Below are 18,965 nucleotides of genomic sequence, written 5' to 3'. Positions count from 1 at the left end.
ACAGCTGTTACAAATCAGGGACATGCACTTTTCCTGCAAGAACATTCTCCTCCAATTATTTAACATCATCCACACAACCACATTAGGAGAAAAATACTGATTGTTGGCTATAGAAAAATCAAACAAGCCACCTATGCAAAACAAAGTCTGTCAGTAATATGCACTCTCTATTCAGCACTGTGCACTCTTGTATGAACTACGCTGAGAAGGAATGGCTTGTCTTCAAAATCACTGATCCAAGTCAAGACCACTCTATTTACATTTATTCAACATGCATGCAAAGATTTGCGCTCTTGCAGAAGAGAACTCTGTACAAGCCATCCAATTAATCTAACTTTTGTACAACTCCTTGGAAAAGTCTTTTAAGATTAATTTCGAGACCATCCTTACTGTCTCAGTACCTTCTCATTTAATCCTCTGTAACACACTATCATGACAATTAATTTAGTTATTACGATCACAGCTCAAAAATTAATTTAGATTAACAGGCACTTGTTTCATTGAGATGAACAGAGAATTAGAAAACATCTAGTCTATCCTTCTGGATGTTAATATTTTCTACAACTTGCACAAGCCAAAATAAAACTTTTCCTTCTCCAATGCTAGCTGTTTTTATTTTACACAGCTCTTAGCAAAATTGCTTGTGTTTTGGTTTTTAATTGCAAAGTGTCATGACCTACTGTTCTCCCAGACAGCTTGTTTGATTATTCACTTTTCTTTCACGGAGTATGAGATCAGGTGTTTGTGACTTGACAAGGCTTCCCATCTGAAGTTATGAAATATTAAAATTTTTCAAAACCCAAGGAAAAGTAGTGCAGAAGCTCAATGAACTTCATCACACACACCAATTTGTCTTTCAGCAAAATACAACTGAAAAAAAAAATCAAATACCATCACCATCATATTTCATTAGCTGATTCATTCTTTGCATTCAGTATTTGAATCTTTCTTTTAACACTTACTGTCTTAACAGCTGTCGTCCTTGTTTCCATATTAGCTGACTGTTCTGTTGTGGCTGAATCTCTGTCTCATTCCCTTCATCTGAAAAAGATTATTTTATTACATTTTTTCCTTTTCCTACTTGCATAGAAGATGCCCATCCACTTGAAAAGACAAATGTAATCTGCCTTAAAATGATTAGGAATGGTTTAATTACAAAACTCAAAGTGCAAATAACAAAGGGAGAAAAAAAAATTGCACACATCATAGTAGTACTACATACACATAAAGATTTCCAGGTACATTCTACTCTGCGAGAGCAAGTTCCACTAGTCCTAACTCCTGAACAGTCCTACTCTATAAGAGCAAGCTCCTAACTCCTGTAGGGGTACATAATGACAGTCAGTCTGCAGTCCAATTTTTGCTTTGGCCTTCCAAGATAATTGCTGCTCACATTAAATGTGAACACAAATATCTTTAACTGCTAACTGCAGCATGATACTGGTCTACAACTTCCCAATTCCCTTAATATTTGCCAGTTCAACATAAATCAACAGATCTACTTACATCAATTTAATCCTTATTCGGATTAGTTTCGTAGAAACAAACAAATAATAGAGGTTATTTTTTAACCTGAAAAGTTGTTGAAGAATTTTCATCACATTTTCCCCAACCACAAATTTGTACCAAATGTTACTACTCCAAGAAAATCTTAAAAAAAAAAAAAAATCAAAAAAATCATGTGGCTGTTCTCTTAAGAAAACTATCAGAATGCTGGCAACCAACAACTACACGTTTATGCCATATACAGCTTCACAGCCCACGATGATGGGGTTTTTTTTCCTCTCCTCAAGGAGATGCATATGCTTCCCAAGATAAAAGATCTTGGTTTATAATCTATGAAAGCCTCTACAAAACTTGAAAACCTTGTGGTCCAAACACTGAAGGATGAACAAACTTCCTGTGTAAACAAGAACCAGAAAAACCTGTGGTATGGTCCTATGACTAACTTGGTATGTGACATGAAAAAGCTATTATTCTCATCAGGAAGTCATTTACCTTTAAACAACTCAATTAACACTACACAAAAAAAACCTCCATGACCTACCTAAAGAAGCTATCAAAACACTAATCTAAATTCACATGCAAGTAGAGACATACGAATTTTAGACAACTCATATTCACAAATCTATTTAATAGTAACCACAGGAAATAATCAAATGCACAACCATTTTCCAATGACAACTGGACACAGCTGGATCCAACACTCAGCTACCAAAGCTCAGTCTATAATTATTAAAACATGACTGAGGTAAATGTGCCTGAAAATTCCTTTTGAAAGCAAAACCTGTTCTTCTGAAGGCACTGTTAAGTATATCCAGAGGCAAGAATTCTCTTGTGCTTAGTCTCAAAAATGATGACTGCCAGCAGTAGCAGTGGTTTGCAGATAAGAATGAAAAGACTTGCATTATGAGGAAATTATAGCAGAAGATATAGTATATACAGTATAAATAGATAAATTGTATAAATAATTTTAAAAGTATCCCTTTACCAGGAGGTTGAAATCTTTCTTCCAAAATTGTGTTACAGAATTGCCAAGAGATCATAAAGAAAACAAAAAATACCCATGTGGAAGAACTACTACCAACATTTCCACTGTTTTTCATGACTGGGCAGGAAACATAGGGACAGGATGACAGGAAATTATGGACATACAACTTAAGTATCTATCAAAGACAACTTCAAAACAGCATTAGAACAAAGTTTCTATTTTAAGTCATCAGTCCAGATTTGATATAGAATAAAAATACGTATTTCTGATTGCTATGTATAGAATACAACAGGATAAGAATAATGGAATTTTAACTAAAGTATTTCCACAATGTTGACTTAGCAGTCTAGACCTCTGCTGGGCAAGCCAGGCCTTGCAGTACATTCCTCAGCTGGAAACTGGAGCAACATGCCGTAGATGCATCCTGAGAAACTAGGAAAAAACCCCATAGTTGTCTAGGATTGTGTATGATCAGGACAAAGTTTTCTAAAGGTCCAGATACAGACTGAGGTCCTCCACTAAACAGCACCAAATTCAGTATGTCTTCAGTTATGGAAATAACACCGGTAATTGCATGAAATAAAATTTCTCAAAAATTAATTAAAACCTTGGACAAGAAAAGCCTGGGGTAAAGCTTTGCTAGTTGGTATGGGGTTGGATTTCTCCAACCATTTATTTGGGAGTCTTTTAATGATCCCCTAAACCCAGTGAGGGAAGAAATCACCATGACAGTCAACCAGACCATCCCCTCCACAAATCAAGTGACAGACAAAAATCAAGCAGACATTCTATGCTCTGCCCTTACATATTGGTGGTTCCAATTTCATTGTAGTAGAAGCACCAGGAGACTGAGACACAAAAAACCACTACCTATTTTTTCAATGGCTTCACCTATAGCCACATCTCTGTCCCCCTTTTTTATAATTTTTTCCCCTGAGGAAAAGATAGGGACATAGAGGGATAAAAGGAAGTAATTTAAATTCTTATTTTCCCCAGTTCAGTGCTTAAATCTATTTGTGTGAAGTAGGAGATGCAAATAAATCAGCTTTCCAGAGACCAAAATAAAAAACTGAAATTAGCTAAAGACATGTCCCAATGATCATTTGAATTCTGCAGAGAAATCTCCCATTCAAAAACTCTCACTTATGTCTAATATGCACTTCAATTATTTTTTTCCCCTGGAATACCACTGAAGTAATTGAACAAAAAATTATCCATTACATATTTCATTCAGAAGAATTACCCAGAGATAAAAGGATTCTATTGTTATGAATCTAGTATCATCCTGTTCTAGAATAGCCATTCACATCACTAAGGGACAGAAAAACTACTCTCTCCAAGAGCAGTCTGCTCATTTGGGTTTGGATTTTCTTAAAAAACTAAACTAACTTGATTTATTAATAGACTCATAGAGCACTAGCATGTATTTTTAATTGTACAAGAGTATAGGCTTTATTAATTATGTCTGTTCTCACTGCTCCATTAAGAGACTTATTTTATGAATACTACCAATTCAGCATTTCCACACAACACATTAAAGCTTTTATTCCAGTAATAAACTCATTCTCAATAGTCTTACCAGAATCATAGTTCGGTGGCTTCATATCTCCCTGATTCAGTTCTGTGCCATATTTTAATTTGTGGTATTTAGCCCTGAAAGGAAACCAAACAAAAAAAAATTCTCTAAGTATATTTAAAGGATGTACATTAAAGGATGTAAACACATGTCACCTGTTTTCATTTGAAAAGCCACTCTTTTCTTCTAGGCTAGGAACAAAGCAAACCAAATAATTTTACCATGACTTCAGATACTTAATTTTATTCAAGTATTTTTTCCAAGGGTTACATGTAATTGCATAGTGAATACTGAGGAAAGACACAGAGCACTTGAGTGAAGATTTTACAAAAAGCTCTTGCTACAGAAAAGGTTCCACCCCTGTGGACAGGAGAAATTCTTCTGCTTCCCTTCCCAACCTCCCAGTCTTTCTTTTTTAGCCATCACTACGAAACATTTTTACTACCCATGTCAGTTCAGTTCAGTTCAGTTTTACTACCCACGTGTGTTCATCTACTTCATATCCCATACTGTCACTCCATTAAGCAAACTTTAGTTTTATTCTTTGAAATGCTCCAACAGCAGCAGGCCCTCAGTTAGATGTGTTCTAAAAAAGACTTAGCAATGACAGCTCACCCACACCAGCTTCTCTCAAAGCTGCTAGGTCTGCCACCACTTTTGACCAAGTGCAAAAATTGAGACTTTCTTCCAAAACAATTTACCCTTCAGGAGGTCTAATGTAATAAACCCCACAAAACATGCCATACATCGACAAGAGTTGCTACAAAAAAAATGGAAATGCTTTTTAATTTTAGAAGATTCATCCTAAAAACTGAGTAGGTATAGACTTTTAAATACACATAATAACACCACAGTAGTACAGTATTACACAGGCATGTGTAAGTTTTTCAAGTTCATTACAGTAGTCTTATAACACTGCAACAGAGAAAGTGAAGCAAAGCAAGCCTTTACTAGTTTTGCAATTTACAACCTCCTTCTCTCACACTCACAAGTACAAAATTACAAGTTTTATACATTCATAACTGGATAGAAGAGTGGCACTTACACTAGTTCCTACCCTAAACAAAAGGCTGAAAACTCAGGAAATGCTGCGTGTGCAGCCTGGGAGTAGTGGAACAATCAAACAGCACACACATACATACAGTTCAAACATAAATGTACAAAGCGAAGTGTAGGGGAGCAAGAAATAGGCTAGATAAAAAGCCCCAACCAAGCAAACAAAAAAATCCCAACCAAACCTCTCCTACACACCAGCACGAAAATGCGTTTCATTAGCTCAACTATGCACAAGGGAGCTCTTCCACTTAAAATTTGTTTCTAAAAAAATTAATGGGTTTGACAATCTGTAATTGTATGAGGCAAGTTTTCACTAAGCTCCCATGACTGTATCAAGAACAGCTACAGAAAATGTTTTCAAGTTACCTACACCTCTTGACTGCCTCTTAAAGGTCTTCATTACATTACTGTTTCGTTTTGCCTTTTTCTATTTCGTCAAGAAAATCCATTACTTCTAACAAAACAGCACTGAAGAACGCTTGGTAGGCTCCTACGCTTCAGTATCGACAGTACTAGCTTCCTACTAATCCAACTGTGTTTTAATTATAATAAACATTTAATTCTGACTGAGAAGGGTAAGTGAAGAGTGAAGAAGTGCCTCTTAGGCATAGCAACACTGACAGATGAAGGAACTAACACTCAAGAGCCAGAGCACTAAGCTCTAACTCAGCTGAGCAGCAATCAATAAGAAAAGGAGAAAGGATGTGCTTGAAATGTATTAAAAGCAATAGATGAAAGTTAAACATTTTGGTCAGCATAGAAAAGAATAATGGAGAGTAGAACAAAATCAAAGCTGAATGCTCAACCAAAACGTGTATCTTTCCTTTTCCACCTATCCATTTCTTACATGTTACTCTGGTGAAACAACTGCATTTCATTATTGTTAAATATTGATGCTATGTATACTCTCCCCCCATCATCATTAATGAAAAGCAATGATTAATCAAGAATTAAGAAATCCTCCCCTCTGTCACCAACCTATCTCACCAACTTTAAATACCGCAATTTTTTATGCAGTCATGAATTCAAGAGACCTTAATATGTAATCTATTTTGATCTGATTTATCAGAAGCAAACAAATATTAATACTCTGCTCCAGTGTGGATTACTGACATATGTTGTGCTCTACTTCATTCCTTCAAATAATTTCAGGAAGAAGTTACTTTTGCAGCAGTCACCATTTCCTTTCAGTTTTATACAAAGTTCCACTACGCTCTATGCGTTCGCTAATTTTCTTATCAAGTTTTGTTAATCATTTCCAGCCTAAGTAAAATATTTGCTAGGCTCACTGAAAGAATCATTCTGAGTACCTTTCCTGTTCCTCAGATCTCAGGTTCTCCAAAATCCATCTTTCAGAGATTCAGACTACAGTTTTTTAAAACTTTTCAGTATATTTATTTCAATCTCCTAAATCCATGTTTGCTCACTTTTTAAGTCACTTCACTCTTAAATCAATGGTAATAGTCTTTTTTCTTACTGAAGTTTTCCCCACTCATGAAAAGTATTACAAAACCATTTCAGCAAAATGAAATTATTCATTCTACATCCATTTTAAACTGGTAGTACCAGGAATTTCTAACCGTTTCCACCTCATAGCGCAACAGCTTTTAAAGCTGTTGCTGTTATTCTTTACTTCAAGAGGATCATGTAAATTACATGGTCTTGTACACCACTGGCCCTTTAAATTTTTTAGGGCCAAGCTGGACTAAGATTTCATCTTTTAGAGGACCTAACTTTGTATATTGCAGGCAGAGACCAGTAGCACTACAAAAAAGGCGGAAGAACCACATTCTAACAAAGAGGCAATTTGAAGAGATGAAAATCCCAAAAGGTAATCCTTATTTTCAATATTGCTGGCAAAGTTAAAAACAAAGTTATGGAGCTCTGACTGCATAAAATGACAAAAAAACCCAGTAATATCATCAAACCTGAATTAAATACAACTGGCATAAATTCAAGTTTCTCAGCAGAAAACAGAAACGTGAAAGGATGTGGCACACTGAACTCATCTTCACTTGTGGTCAGCTTCTAAAGTTCAGAAAAATATTACAAAAAACCTCACAAAAAATCAGTATAGATTGCTAATAGGCCACCTAGGAAATATTTTCTACACTTCTGCAGGCAGTGTGTGATTTATTATTAGACACTTTTTTATGATACAGCTGAAAATGTCACAGGTATGAAAAATAATCTTCTTCCTAAAGTGCTCTGAGAAAAGGGCTGAACACCATGACTCAGACTCCAGGACTACAAGGAAGTCTTGACCCTTCAGTTACACATATTGCATCAAAGGATATGACACTTTCCACAAAATAACCTTAATTCTTTTCTACACAAATTCATAATATCACTTATTCCAACAGTCCATTTTAATTTAACGTGTTTTTACAAGGATAGAATATACCCTGCCCATCTGTAATGCTTAATTTTTTCACTTTTTCAGAAATCACATGGTCCGCTTATTAACACTTTTAAACTGGCCTTCTGCAGCTCACACTGAACTCCAGCTCACACATCCCAGTAATGTCATACTACCACCACAAAAAAGAGATAAAGTATTTTTTGTGTAAAAAAGTATAAAGTAAAATGAAAGTTTCTTCAACCTTTGTATCACCTGGTCAAAAGAAAGGACAGTGGTTTGTTGGCAGGGGGGAAAAAGAAACATCTTAAAGATTTATTATATGAAACTCATTCAAGTTCAGTGATTTACCTTCCATTTCTGAAAATTACATATGAACTATTAACAGTATGCAGAGACAGAAAAATGACTTGAAAACAGCTACGCAAAGGACACAACCTCATAGAAGGTATTTTCTATCTGAAGACTAGCCTTCCAGTTTGAAAGAAAGATATTTTAGCAACTGTGAAACTATGTCCCTGGGTAGATGCACTTACTCAGATAAGTATGAATATTACCACTGCTGTGGCTTCTGCCCTTCATTACACAATTCTCCTCTTTTGATTAGCAGTATTTTCATTCAACTATGTGTCTTCTATTCAGTGCTTGGAAACATTCAACATGGCTGCCACAACTTCAAGAATTGCTTAGGAAAATGCTAAAAGCCTTCATCCAAATTTCCTGAGTGCAGTGAAACTTTTTTGAATACTTCACAAAGAAAGAAGTTTGACTCCAGTAAAAAAAAAAAAGCCACTATTTCTTGGAAATGTCTGTCGCCAGACCTGAAGCATCTGATCCAGCTGTGCTGAGGGAGCCTGCCAAAACATCCGTAGAAGATCTGGGAGCTGCCGCCAAATCAAGAGACATAAACAAGAACGATTGCCAGGAACAGCACGGCGAGATATCCTACCCAGGGGAGAAGGCGCCAGCCTTACACTGATCAGACACATCAGTGCAGAAAACAACATAAAATTAAATCAACTGTTTCTAGAGACATGGCTCAGGAGTCCAGTTCTTTGGTTGAAATATGTTAAGACAGGAAGTGAGCTAGACTAGCTGAAACAGGACATGTACTTGACAGAAACAGTACTAGGTTTCAGCTAGCTCCTGAAAATCCAGAGGCATCAATGCAATTTACTGGTGGTGGAGCAAGTATTGATAAAGTCATAAAAAGTAACCCTCAACTCTGAACAGCCTCACACTGCAATCTACTGGATGCTGGCAAAACTACATCAAAACTGCTGTTGAAAAACACTAGCACTCAACTACACACTGGCTCTGTCTAAGCTCCTTGCTATTTCACCTACTAAGACTCTTCAGCAGAAACAACTCGGCTTGCTATATACACAATAAAAAGGTAACCTCACAATTACTGACATAAAGACTAAACATTAAACTAAATCTGCCAGAAAAAACATAGCAATCAGTAGTAAAACTTATTTTCTACCTTACCCACAATAAAATGACATGACATGAAATAGAGAACAACACTTCTGAAGTTGTTTATTTGTAGTAAAATTTGAAACTATTTGGTTGATAAAAGAAATGCAGAGCAGTCACTACAAAGAACAGCAGCTACTGAAGCATGGACCTGAGAAAACAAATGTTGGCCAGTTTCTTTTTGTGATTTCCTGAGGGCATTGTGAACATGGAATACTCTGGTCCACAATTCCATCATCTGTTCTTTTACTCATGACTTATTTCATCCAGCTGAGAAAGATCTGAAATATTGCACAGCCAGGGCAGAAATGAAGGAACACAGGAATGACTCCCTGTCCCCTCACAGCACACCAACCTTTTCTAAACTTGGCAGCAATGTCTTCCTCCTACCTTGTAGGATCTCATTTTCCAGCTCCAAGAACCCAATGGAAAATGCCAGCATCCTGACTACTGCCTGACCTGGCTGACAGCTGATTTAGGAAAATGCTGGGAAAGAGAGCAGGGCTTCCAAGCTCAGTATGTCGCTGTTCTTTGAAGTATCAAGCAAGAACACTTGCTGGGAGATCATTCCAGCAGAAATACAAGACTATTTCTTCAGAAATTGGCAAACAAAACTGCTGTTTAAAACTCATAAATAGCTGTCTCCAGCACACACACCAGTCACAAGCATCACATCTGCTTACGGAACCACTGCACACCCGTACTGGAGCTGTCACACTGGATTCAGATCAACTGACTGTAGCCTACTGACCTGAGCAACTGAAGCTAACACCACACACTGCAGAGAAACATGCAATATAAAATATAGATGTAAAAACTCTAATAAGAAGCCACCAAGTGTTTTTCCTAATCCTGACAGGAACTGCTGCATTCAGTTTTAAATGTCATAACTTAGGTGGATTTTACAGGATAAAACTGGGGGACATTTTCATCATCCATACAGAAGTTTGATTTTTGTCTTTTTAATGTTACACAGTTTCTCTGATAGCACACAAAAATGTATTTACATATTTTGATGATTTTAAATTGCTAACTTCTGTGGGTTATGAACATGAAGCATTAGAGATACTTTTACGTAATCAGGAATAGCTCCCCCAGTTTTGACATACAAGAAATCTTCACAGAATACGTGTAACTTAGAGTACATCTTTAGCTGAACCAATGACACTAAGCTTTGTAATCACACTTCAAATGTAAGCCTTTCCACAGCCATAAACTGCAAACTCCATTATACACCCTTTTTTTATTTTTCTGTGCTCCTTGATGTAAGATCAGTACCATAACAAGGCCTGGGCAAAAGGAGTATCTACCTTAAGCACTGCTCCAAGAACTCCCCAACGCAGAAGAAAATACACTGGAGCCCTGGGGCTACTGCTGGCCAGAACCCTGGCTGCATCTCCATGCTAGCAGATTAACTGGCTGCTACCAGAAAGAGACGAACTGGATGGTAGAAGACATGCCTTGTTCTAAAGTAGCCCATATAAGATGAGCAAATCTAAATGCAATACATTAATGTAACTATTGGTGTCCTTTTAAAATTATCTACCAGTGATATTCTATTCCTCATTTGCCTATGTGTATATTTTTAATCTTATTTTTACTAAACAAACTATTTCAGAGGCTTATTTTATTAAAGAGAAGCAGGAATTATCTGATAGGAAAATGATAATGTAAGCAATGACTGCTTTGCAGCAGTACCATAAATATATTCTTTATTCAGGAATTCTAAAAGACATTTCACTATAAAAAGAATTAAACTAAACTTCGCCTAAAATAAATCAATCAAATAGAGAGATTTCTGAAAACATGATTAAAAACAACTTGCTTGCCTCAAAGGTTAGAATACCAGGAAAGTATACATAAGAATAAAATGGTAAACTGGGGACTTGTACTAAAATGTCCATGAACAATGACATAGACATTTATTAACTGGTAAGCATAAACATTTTTTCAATCACACAATTAACCTCCAGAACATATTCTTGTAAAATCTATCATACAGAAAAGACTAAAAACTTAGCAAGATTAAAAGCCATACTATTTTAGCTATTGTTCTTATCATAATGAAGACATGTAGACTAGTGGTCTTATTTAGTACAGTAAAATTTGTCAATCTGAGAATTGAGTAGAGACAGAAAAAACATTCCTTGGGTTTTGTCAAATATAAAGGTAAAATAGTTTCTGTCTTCAGCATTTTTCCATCACATACTCATGGCAAAAGCAGCCTACCTTTCCTGTTTGAGCGCGTATTCCAGCATTTTGATCCTTCGCACTAAATCCTTCTTCAGATTTTCCTGGCCTTTCCTTTCACCTTGAAGAAAGGCAATCTGGGCCTGCAAAAGGAAGTGTTCAATTTACAATCTGCTTCCTCAAAATTACTCAGCATAGCTCTTAAGTGTGTATGCCTTCCCAAGTTATTTTAACATTTATCTGTAGAGTTGAAAAGGAATTGGCTTACTATGCTTCATAAACATTAAACATTTACCAAAACCACTGCCTTCTAGATAAGCCTTCTAAACAGCATGCTCACTACAGACCCAAAAAAAAAAAAAAAAAAAAAAAAGGGAGAGAAAAAAGATAAGAAATAAAGCAATTTTGGTTTGTTTTCTCTCTTGGATAAACATTCAATAAAGCATAAGGAATGGATAAAATGAGCCTACAAAAAGCCTTCAGCAGATAAAAGTATTTACCAACAACAAGCAAGAGAAGATGATAAAGTATTTGTGCTCACTAACTGAAGTAATGTATAATTAGGGTATAATTCTATAGATACACATTAGATACATTACACTAGTAAAAAAACCTGATGTAAGCCATGTTCAGCTAAAATAAGAACAAAAGAAAAATAAAACCCTGTTTGTAATACAGGGTTAAGTGTTAATTATGATACTTACTAAAATAGGTTAAGGAAAGTTCTCCAGAAATACTGTAATTAAGAGAGGAAGAAAAAGGAAAACAGGGAAAGGTATTTTGGTGAGGGAGACAAGGAGAGAAATGGTATATAAGTAAATAAAAGTCAAGTAGAAAACATTCAGCTAACCTCTATCAACTTCCAGCACAAGAATTTAGTTGCCTGTGAAAAATCTCCTTTAAATAGAAAATTATGACAAACACAAGATATTCCTAATCATAAAGGAAGAACTACCTGCTTTTGTACCTAACGCTCAAATCAAGAAGCAAGTTACTGTGCTTGCTCAACTCATAAATACATTTTTAGGCAAAAATACCTACAGGCAGTCACTACTTCATGCCTCAGCCTCACCTGCCATTTCCAGGATCAGTAGTTTTCTGCACCTCTACAGCTATGTCTCCAAGCATCTCATCTGTCTCTTGAGACACACAGACAGGATAAAAGACAATAGGTCTACACCATCAGCTGTTGAGTATGAAGACCTACAAGCCTTTTATTTAAATAAATGCCCAGGAAAGTCAGGGATTAAAAATGAGCAGGAATATCCTATCCTCACCTGTCACAACCTTGCAAGCAGTCTCAGATATTTTAGTTAATGGAGACAGTTGCTTCCAAAGAATCTGCCTGCAAATTTTTATCGCAAGGTGAGAAAAAACAGTCTGTAAATGTCATTTTCTCTACAGCAACTATAAAGGGAAGGCCCACAGTGAACTCTGTTGAATTTTGGCGACCAGGCAAGATGAATCTTACTCCGAAAGTCCATTTGTTTGCAGCCAGCAATAGCAGCTGCTCTAAAATATCACACCAGCTGACATAATTTCATTGCTCAAGTACAGCCAATAAATAGCTTGACAGACACCTGAAGGATCCTTAACTGCCAGTCACCAACTAGACCAGCCAGTTTACAACAAGAGAAAAACACTGGCCACTCTCCAACTAAGACTGTCTTCACCTTCAACAGGGGAAACACATTTGAATTCCAAAAAAAATAAAGTCAGCTGAATCAAAAGATCTCTCGCTCCGGCACCAACAACTACAATTGAATTCTAATGTCAATTTTATACTCAGGTTTAAAGAAAGGAACAGGAGAAAGAAATGCTGATACCAGAGTCAGCATTTCCTACCCTGAGGAATATAAGTGTGTGAGAAGCATCTCAGCTCAACAAGGTCAGCATCCCTCCCAAGAGGAACATCTCAGGCACATATAACTTAGTTTGCAGTAACTGTACAGACACACAGATTCTCACTCTATCTCCACATAGGCCCAGCGGAACTAAACACGTGCCCTTCTAGTCAAAAGGGAGAGAACACCAAAACACACTTAAAACAAAAATCATGATGTAAATATCTATTTGGCTGGAATGAAGCAGATCATCCAGTGCCATCAGGACACAAGCTGAAGTGATGTATTATGTGACCTGCTGTCTACAAGCAATTCCTAGCCAAGAATGAACTGACTGAACACGCTGGAATGAAGCATTTTTACCCGGAAGGTTGGCAAACAACGCAGCTCACACACAGCTATACTACAAAGGTCAAAGCAGCATTACTGTGCTAACAGCTGAGGCTAAAGTCGTCTTCCACTGGTAGCAGCCTAAACTAAACTTAAAAATGCAACTTCTCAGTAGTTTTAACAGCTTCCTTTTGTAAGAGGAAGAGACATAAATGGATTTGATTAAGAACTATCATATGACACCTCCTTCATGTGGATATCTTTTGTTGTCAGTAAAAATGTCCATGTTCTTAACGATGCCTTAGAACTTTGCTTTTCCCTAGATTTTCAAGAAATCCTTGTGTTTCTTACTTAAAATGCACGCAGCAACAACAGACAGATCCCCAGGCCAAGAGCTATTTCTCCAGCCCTACATAAGCCTTTTGCTAGGATCCTTCAAGGTTAATAAATATATACTTTACAGATAAGTAGTTTTACTGGTACTTCCAAGAAACAGAATAATTTTGCTCTCCCCTTGGAGGCTGCATGGTTTCTAGCACAGTTTGTTCATCCATTTCTTTCAAGTAGCACCCTTACACCTAGTACTCACTGTTTTTGAATAATTCTCGCTCTGGAAATGAGAATACTTAGATTTGGACATTTTTGTAACATAGAGAAATATTCCCTCTCTTTTCCACAAGATGTTAGCAACCCTCATCCCTCACTTATACATGTACTGAGTAATTACAATTACATCAGCCTCAGTGGACAGTAAACATCAGTTATACATTTAAGCCCAAATGTTATTTGAAAAAAATCTTAATGACGATATTCAGGTTTATTTATATTGCATGTAAGGACAGTGTTAAAATAATAACTGATACTTCATACTAACAACAATACTCTAACAGTTCACATGTCATAAGCAGATCTAATTCTTTAAAATTTCATTCTTTTGGCAATTAACCAAAAATGTGCAAAGGAACCTAAATGCTCAAACCATAAAACAAACAGAAACACCTTGCAGATAAATGTAAACTGAATAAACAATGAGTTTAACTATCTGAAATGACAAAATATGACATGTAGCAGTATTTTCGCAGTCTCTAGAACAACACAGTGGTAACTGTGGGATCATTATTTCCAATTAAAGTACATAGACAACACTTGTCTAAATGTCTGTGCAAATATTTAATGTACAGGAGGTCTGGGTTGAAACACGATGAAAATTATAACTGAACTGCATAACTACAGTTTTCTTATGTTTCAGGCATAAATGACAGAATTTTACCAATAGACTGAGTCTCACCAGGTGACTTCCCACGGCTGCAGCTTTAAGCCAAGTCAAATCTGATGCCTGAGCTACACCTGAGGGAATAGAGGAGGAAAGGAGATTCCCTTCCACTTTGAGTAATCTGCAACAGTGTTCTACACTTGTGTTTTGGCCACTCCTGGGAAAGTTTGCCAAAAATGTCAAGAATTCGCAAATATTCCCAACGAACAGGTTCTGCGACAACTGACCTCCTGGGTAAGAAGGTTAAAATGCATCAAGCTGTAAGCCAGCCTTTGCAAACCTCAAGATCGCCTTGGGGGATCGCGCAAAACCTCAGATTGTTCCTTGCCCTATGGGTGGGGCGCATCGTCTCCATAAAGCTCCCGGCGCCGCTGGCTCCACAGCAAGAATCAAGGCAGGATCCGCCTCGAGTTTATTCCAGGCTAAGTGCTACAAGTTACTGTATTCTAACTCAACTGCAAAATTAAAATCAAGAGAGAAGGCGAAACAAAACAAAACAAACAAAAAACCAAAATCAAACCAAACAAAAATAGCTGCCACAAAACCAGAGAACACTGGAAAAAGACATGCCTGGAACATTCTCTTTCAGCTGCAATTGTTGGGTCCAGTATTTTTTTTCCACTTTATCTCACTGAATTTTTTTGTACGACCAACTGCAACATAACCCAGAAGTGTCATACACATCCAGTCTACATTACAGCACTGTAGCTACCTTAACCATTCCACTTCTCTACTAAGAAGTTTTAAAAATAACATTCATTCTTATATTAAAAAAAAAATTCAGAGGCAATGACACTACTGTTTCACAAAATTCCCCAAAAGACTCTAATGTCACATTACTGTGAAGTAGACAAAAAGGTGAGACACTGTTTTAGGTAGCAGTGAGCTATAAACAATTTTTTTTTTTTAATTTTGTTGACTTCCTAATAAAGGCTTAGCAGCAATAAGAACATAATTAAATAATGAAATCACATTTTAATAAGTCTAGATTTCACCAATGTTTAAAAATTTACACTGAAATTTAGAACTCCTCGAATCAGCAACCACAACAGCAAGCACATTTAAAGTATATTATATTTAGACATTTTTTTAGGCTTATACCTTGACACTACCTAAAAGCAGGAGATTAAAAAAAATTCCTCTTTAACAAGATTTTTTTAAAAATAAACATACTATGACTGCAAAAGAACTGGTGCACATTTAGTATCAACTCTGATCAGTTTCTGATTTTACAGCTATTTTATGTTAAAAAGCAATTGATTTTTTTTTAATTCATAAGACTCAAAAATGATGAAAAGCTTTTCTATTCTTCTCTAAAATATTTATCATATTATTTTAAAGTAAATCACACTTCAAATTTATGGGCATTTAAAGGTCAACAGCCATTACTTGACAAAGAACTACTAAACAAAATGCTTCCATAAATTCAACAACCAGGTCTTCAGAGATTGAGAGAAAGAGAAAAAAAAGGGGAGGGAAACTGAAGGAAAAGCATTGCAAAAATATGCAGATAGCTAAAATAACTAAATACATTATAGAGATGAATCAATCCGGAACAGTTGTGCTAACCGGTCTACCAAGATCTGCCAGAAGGATTCTGCAGGCTGCCAGGGTACTCAGTATTTTACATTGTAGCTGGCTCACTGAAGCACTACATATTTAAGTATATTTGTAAATAAGTGTAGGCATGCCCTGGGGGTGAGAAGAGAAGAGAGGGAGAGGAGAAGGAAAATATCAATGGTCTAGTACAACTAGGGAAGAATTTTAAGAGGCACCATACTCATATCACCACACACACCTACTAGCACTCTGTGCCAAGAGAGGCTAGGAAGCTTTTGTAATTCCTGCAGCCACTTAAGATAACACCAAACTGAAGTGAGACCACAGGCTGAAACGACTGGCAGGCACCAAGGCATATTTAACTTCACCTCACACAGAAGGTACTTCATCCCATTTAGCCCTCATATCCTCATGCTGGATGATAGCACCTCATGAGACCAATGCACAGCACAGTCTGCTGCTGGCACCCTATTTTTGTTGGACTTCTCAGAGATGTCCTTAAACTAGCATCAGAGATAAACCCAGAAAAGCTATCCAAAAGAAATCAAAGATTTAGTTCACAGTAAAGAACTACGGCTGAAAATACCATTTACTTACGTTCTTTGTCGCTGTTTTTCAAACAAGGTTTTCAAAGAGAAAACACTGTTTGAAAAACTAATTCAATAAGACTGAAAAACTCCTACTAAATGATCCAGAATTTAGTCACAATTTATACCCAGCAATACCTTGATTACTAACTTAGGCATCTCAAAAACAGGAAGACTTGGCTTTCCGCAGTTTGAAGCGTTTCACTACACAGATCTCTGTTCAGACAGTCAGTCTTTCTTTTATCCTCTCTTCAGTGCTGCCTTTCACTGTTCTAGCAATTGTAAGCATCAAAACTGTTGCCAAGCAATGTATAGTCTCCTCATTTAATCATTCTTCATAAGCATTCTTCCAAACCTCCAGTCATTTCTGTGGTACACGTACTCAGGGGGTGAACATCAACCCTTTTTTTTGACCCAAGAGCACAAGCCACGTAGACCGATATAAGCACAAAAGAAGTTCAGCTTTTAATTCTATGATGTAACTCTATAAGCAACACTGCAATGGCATGTCACAAAATAATCACATATTATGAGCTGGAGTCTAAATTGCAAATGCTCAAATTCCTTTCCACTTGCTGTACAAGAATGGCAGAAATGCAGCGACAGCAGTCAGCACCCGAACTGATAAACAGACTCATGGCCCACATTTAAGCAGACAATGGAAGTTCACAGGCTAAATGAATCACTTGGGGTATGGCAAGACAAGGGAGAAAAAATCTGGAGGAGATTTTTAGATTTGGCTTCAGTAACAGAAAGAGGAGTGAACTAGACTTGACTATACATGCATTTACAGAAGCAATTGGCACGCTTCTGCTCCTCACTCCTATATCCTGGATCAGCTACTCCTTGTATTCAAGCAAGCATGACCACTCTGAACTGACTTGGGCACCAAGTGAAACAAAGATAAGGGAATTTGTTCTCATCTCCTGCTTACAAGCTAGGATACAAATATCATGCATGCCGTTTTTGCTCCAATGCTTTTGCAATCATGCCCTATGTGACTGCACTAAAGGGAAACATATTCCTGGCTAAGACCAGAAAAAATGTAGTCTTTCCACACTGCAATCTTTAATTTAACTTCTTTATCACTGGGCTGTTTTTCAAAACTACACAATATTAGTGAGCATATTGCAAACTTTTTTCAAATAGGAAAATAACATCTGGGCAAGTTCATCTACAGGCCCACACGGAACAGGTCACTAAACTAAAATGAACCTTTGTTATCACATTTTAGGGTATTTTTATTTCTAGTTTATTGTCTGCTAAGCTTGGATTCTGAGCGCTATGAAACTATTCCAAAGGACTCTTTCAGGTATCCAAGCATTTCTCAGCATTTAAAATTGAAACATACGAATCCGTCATCTACTTCAAAGTCAGGTTTTGCCACTTTTTAACTAAGAAACTTAGAAATGAGAACTTGACAAGGCTTGCTAGCCTTGTGAAGCCAAATACATGACACTAACCAATACTTATTTTCTCAGAACACTGTGTATTGATAACAGTTTTAGTTAAGGCTTGGTATTTGCACAGCCTTACTTCTTTAAGCATTAAACTAAGATGAACCAAAAGTCTCAGGCAATTCACATGATCTTCCTTGGGGAATTTTACACAGACCATTCTAAAATTAGTCAATAAAGTTTCCGTGTCTACCGAAACGTCAATAAAGGCTAAGTTATATTTGCAACTTGTTCAAACAGTGCCAAGTTAATTATCTCTGATGCAATAAAACTGCCATGAGCCAAGACCCTCAATAGAAAAAGAAGGGCTACATTTTGGGTAGGACAGATATACCACTTTCATTAAAAATGTGCACTAATACTAATAAAGACACTTCGGATGTTTCACCATATGCTAACCTGACACTGAAAACCAAAGTTTTCCACCTGGAACACAGTAATCTATTCCATTTTTGCTCAATCATGAAAAACAGAAAAATGCCTTTTTCTTTTTGCAAGTGTAACGTTCCATTAAATGTGTCTGAAAGGCTTAAAGACCACAGGGAGATAATATAACATTGTAAAACTCTCTGTTCACAGGACATCAATACTTACAGCAGCATTTTCCTAAAGGATTTAGGCTATTTAAAAAACACATTTTTATTACACCTAAACTAAATTACAGGTTTGACCCATATGAGAAGAACTGAAATATCTGATGCTGGATCAATTATTTCAGATCAATTATGCAAAAAAGAAAAAAAAATCAAAACTATAAAAACCA

At 36.6% G+C, this 18,965-nt stretch overlaps 1 protein-coding gene across 4 annotated transcripts in view; it reads right to left on the bottom strand.

Annotated features, from left to right (window-relative positions):
* Nucleotides 1-18,965, bottom strand: part of STRN (striatin) — a 63,059-nt gene that overhangs the window by 38,736 nt on the left and 5,358 nt on the right. For all 4 annotated transcript variants that reach the window (XM_066315923.1, XM_066315925.1, XM_066315926.1 and 1 more), the window contains exons 2-4: nt 11,191-11,294; nt 4,071-4,144; nt 963-1,041 (exon numbers count right to left, since the gene is read on the bottom strand). In XM_066315923.1, coding sequence (XP_066172020.1) covers nt 963-1,041; nt 4,071-4,144; nt 11,191-11,294 — 257 coding nt within the window. The remainder of the gene's footprint in view (nt 1-962; nt 1,042-4,070; nt 4,145-11,190; nt 11,295-18,965) is intronic.

Source organism: Sylvia atricapilla, chromosome 3 (assembly GCF_009819655.1).
Source record: "Sylvia atricapilla isolate bSylAtr1 chromosome 3, bSylAtr1.pri, whole genome shotgun sequence".
Lineage (NCBI taxonomy): Eukaryota > Metazoa > Chordata > Aves > Passeriformes > Sylviidae > Sylvia > Sylvia atricapilla.
This window is presented reverse-complemented; position numbering and strand designations above follow the sequence as displayed.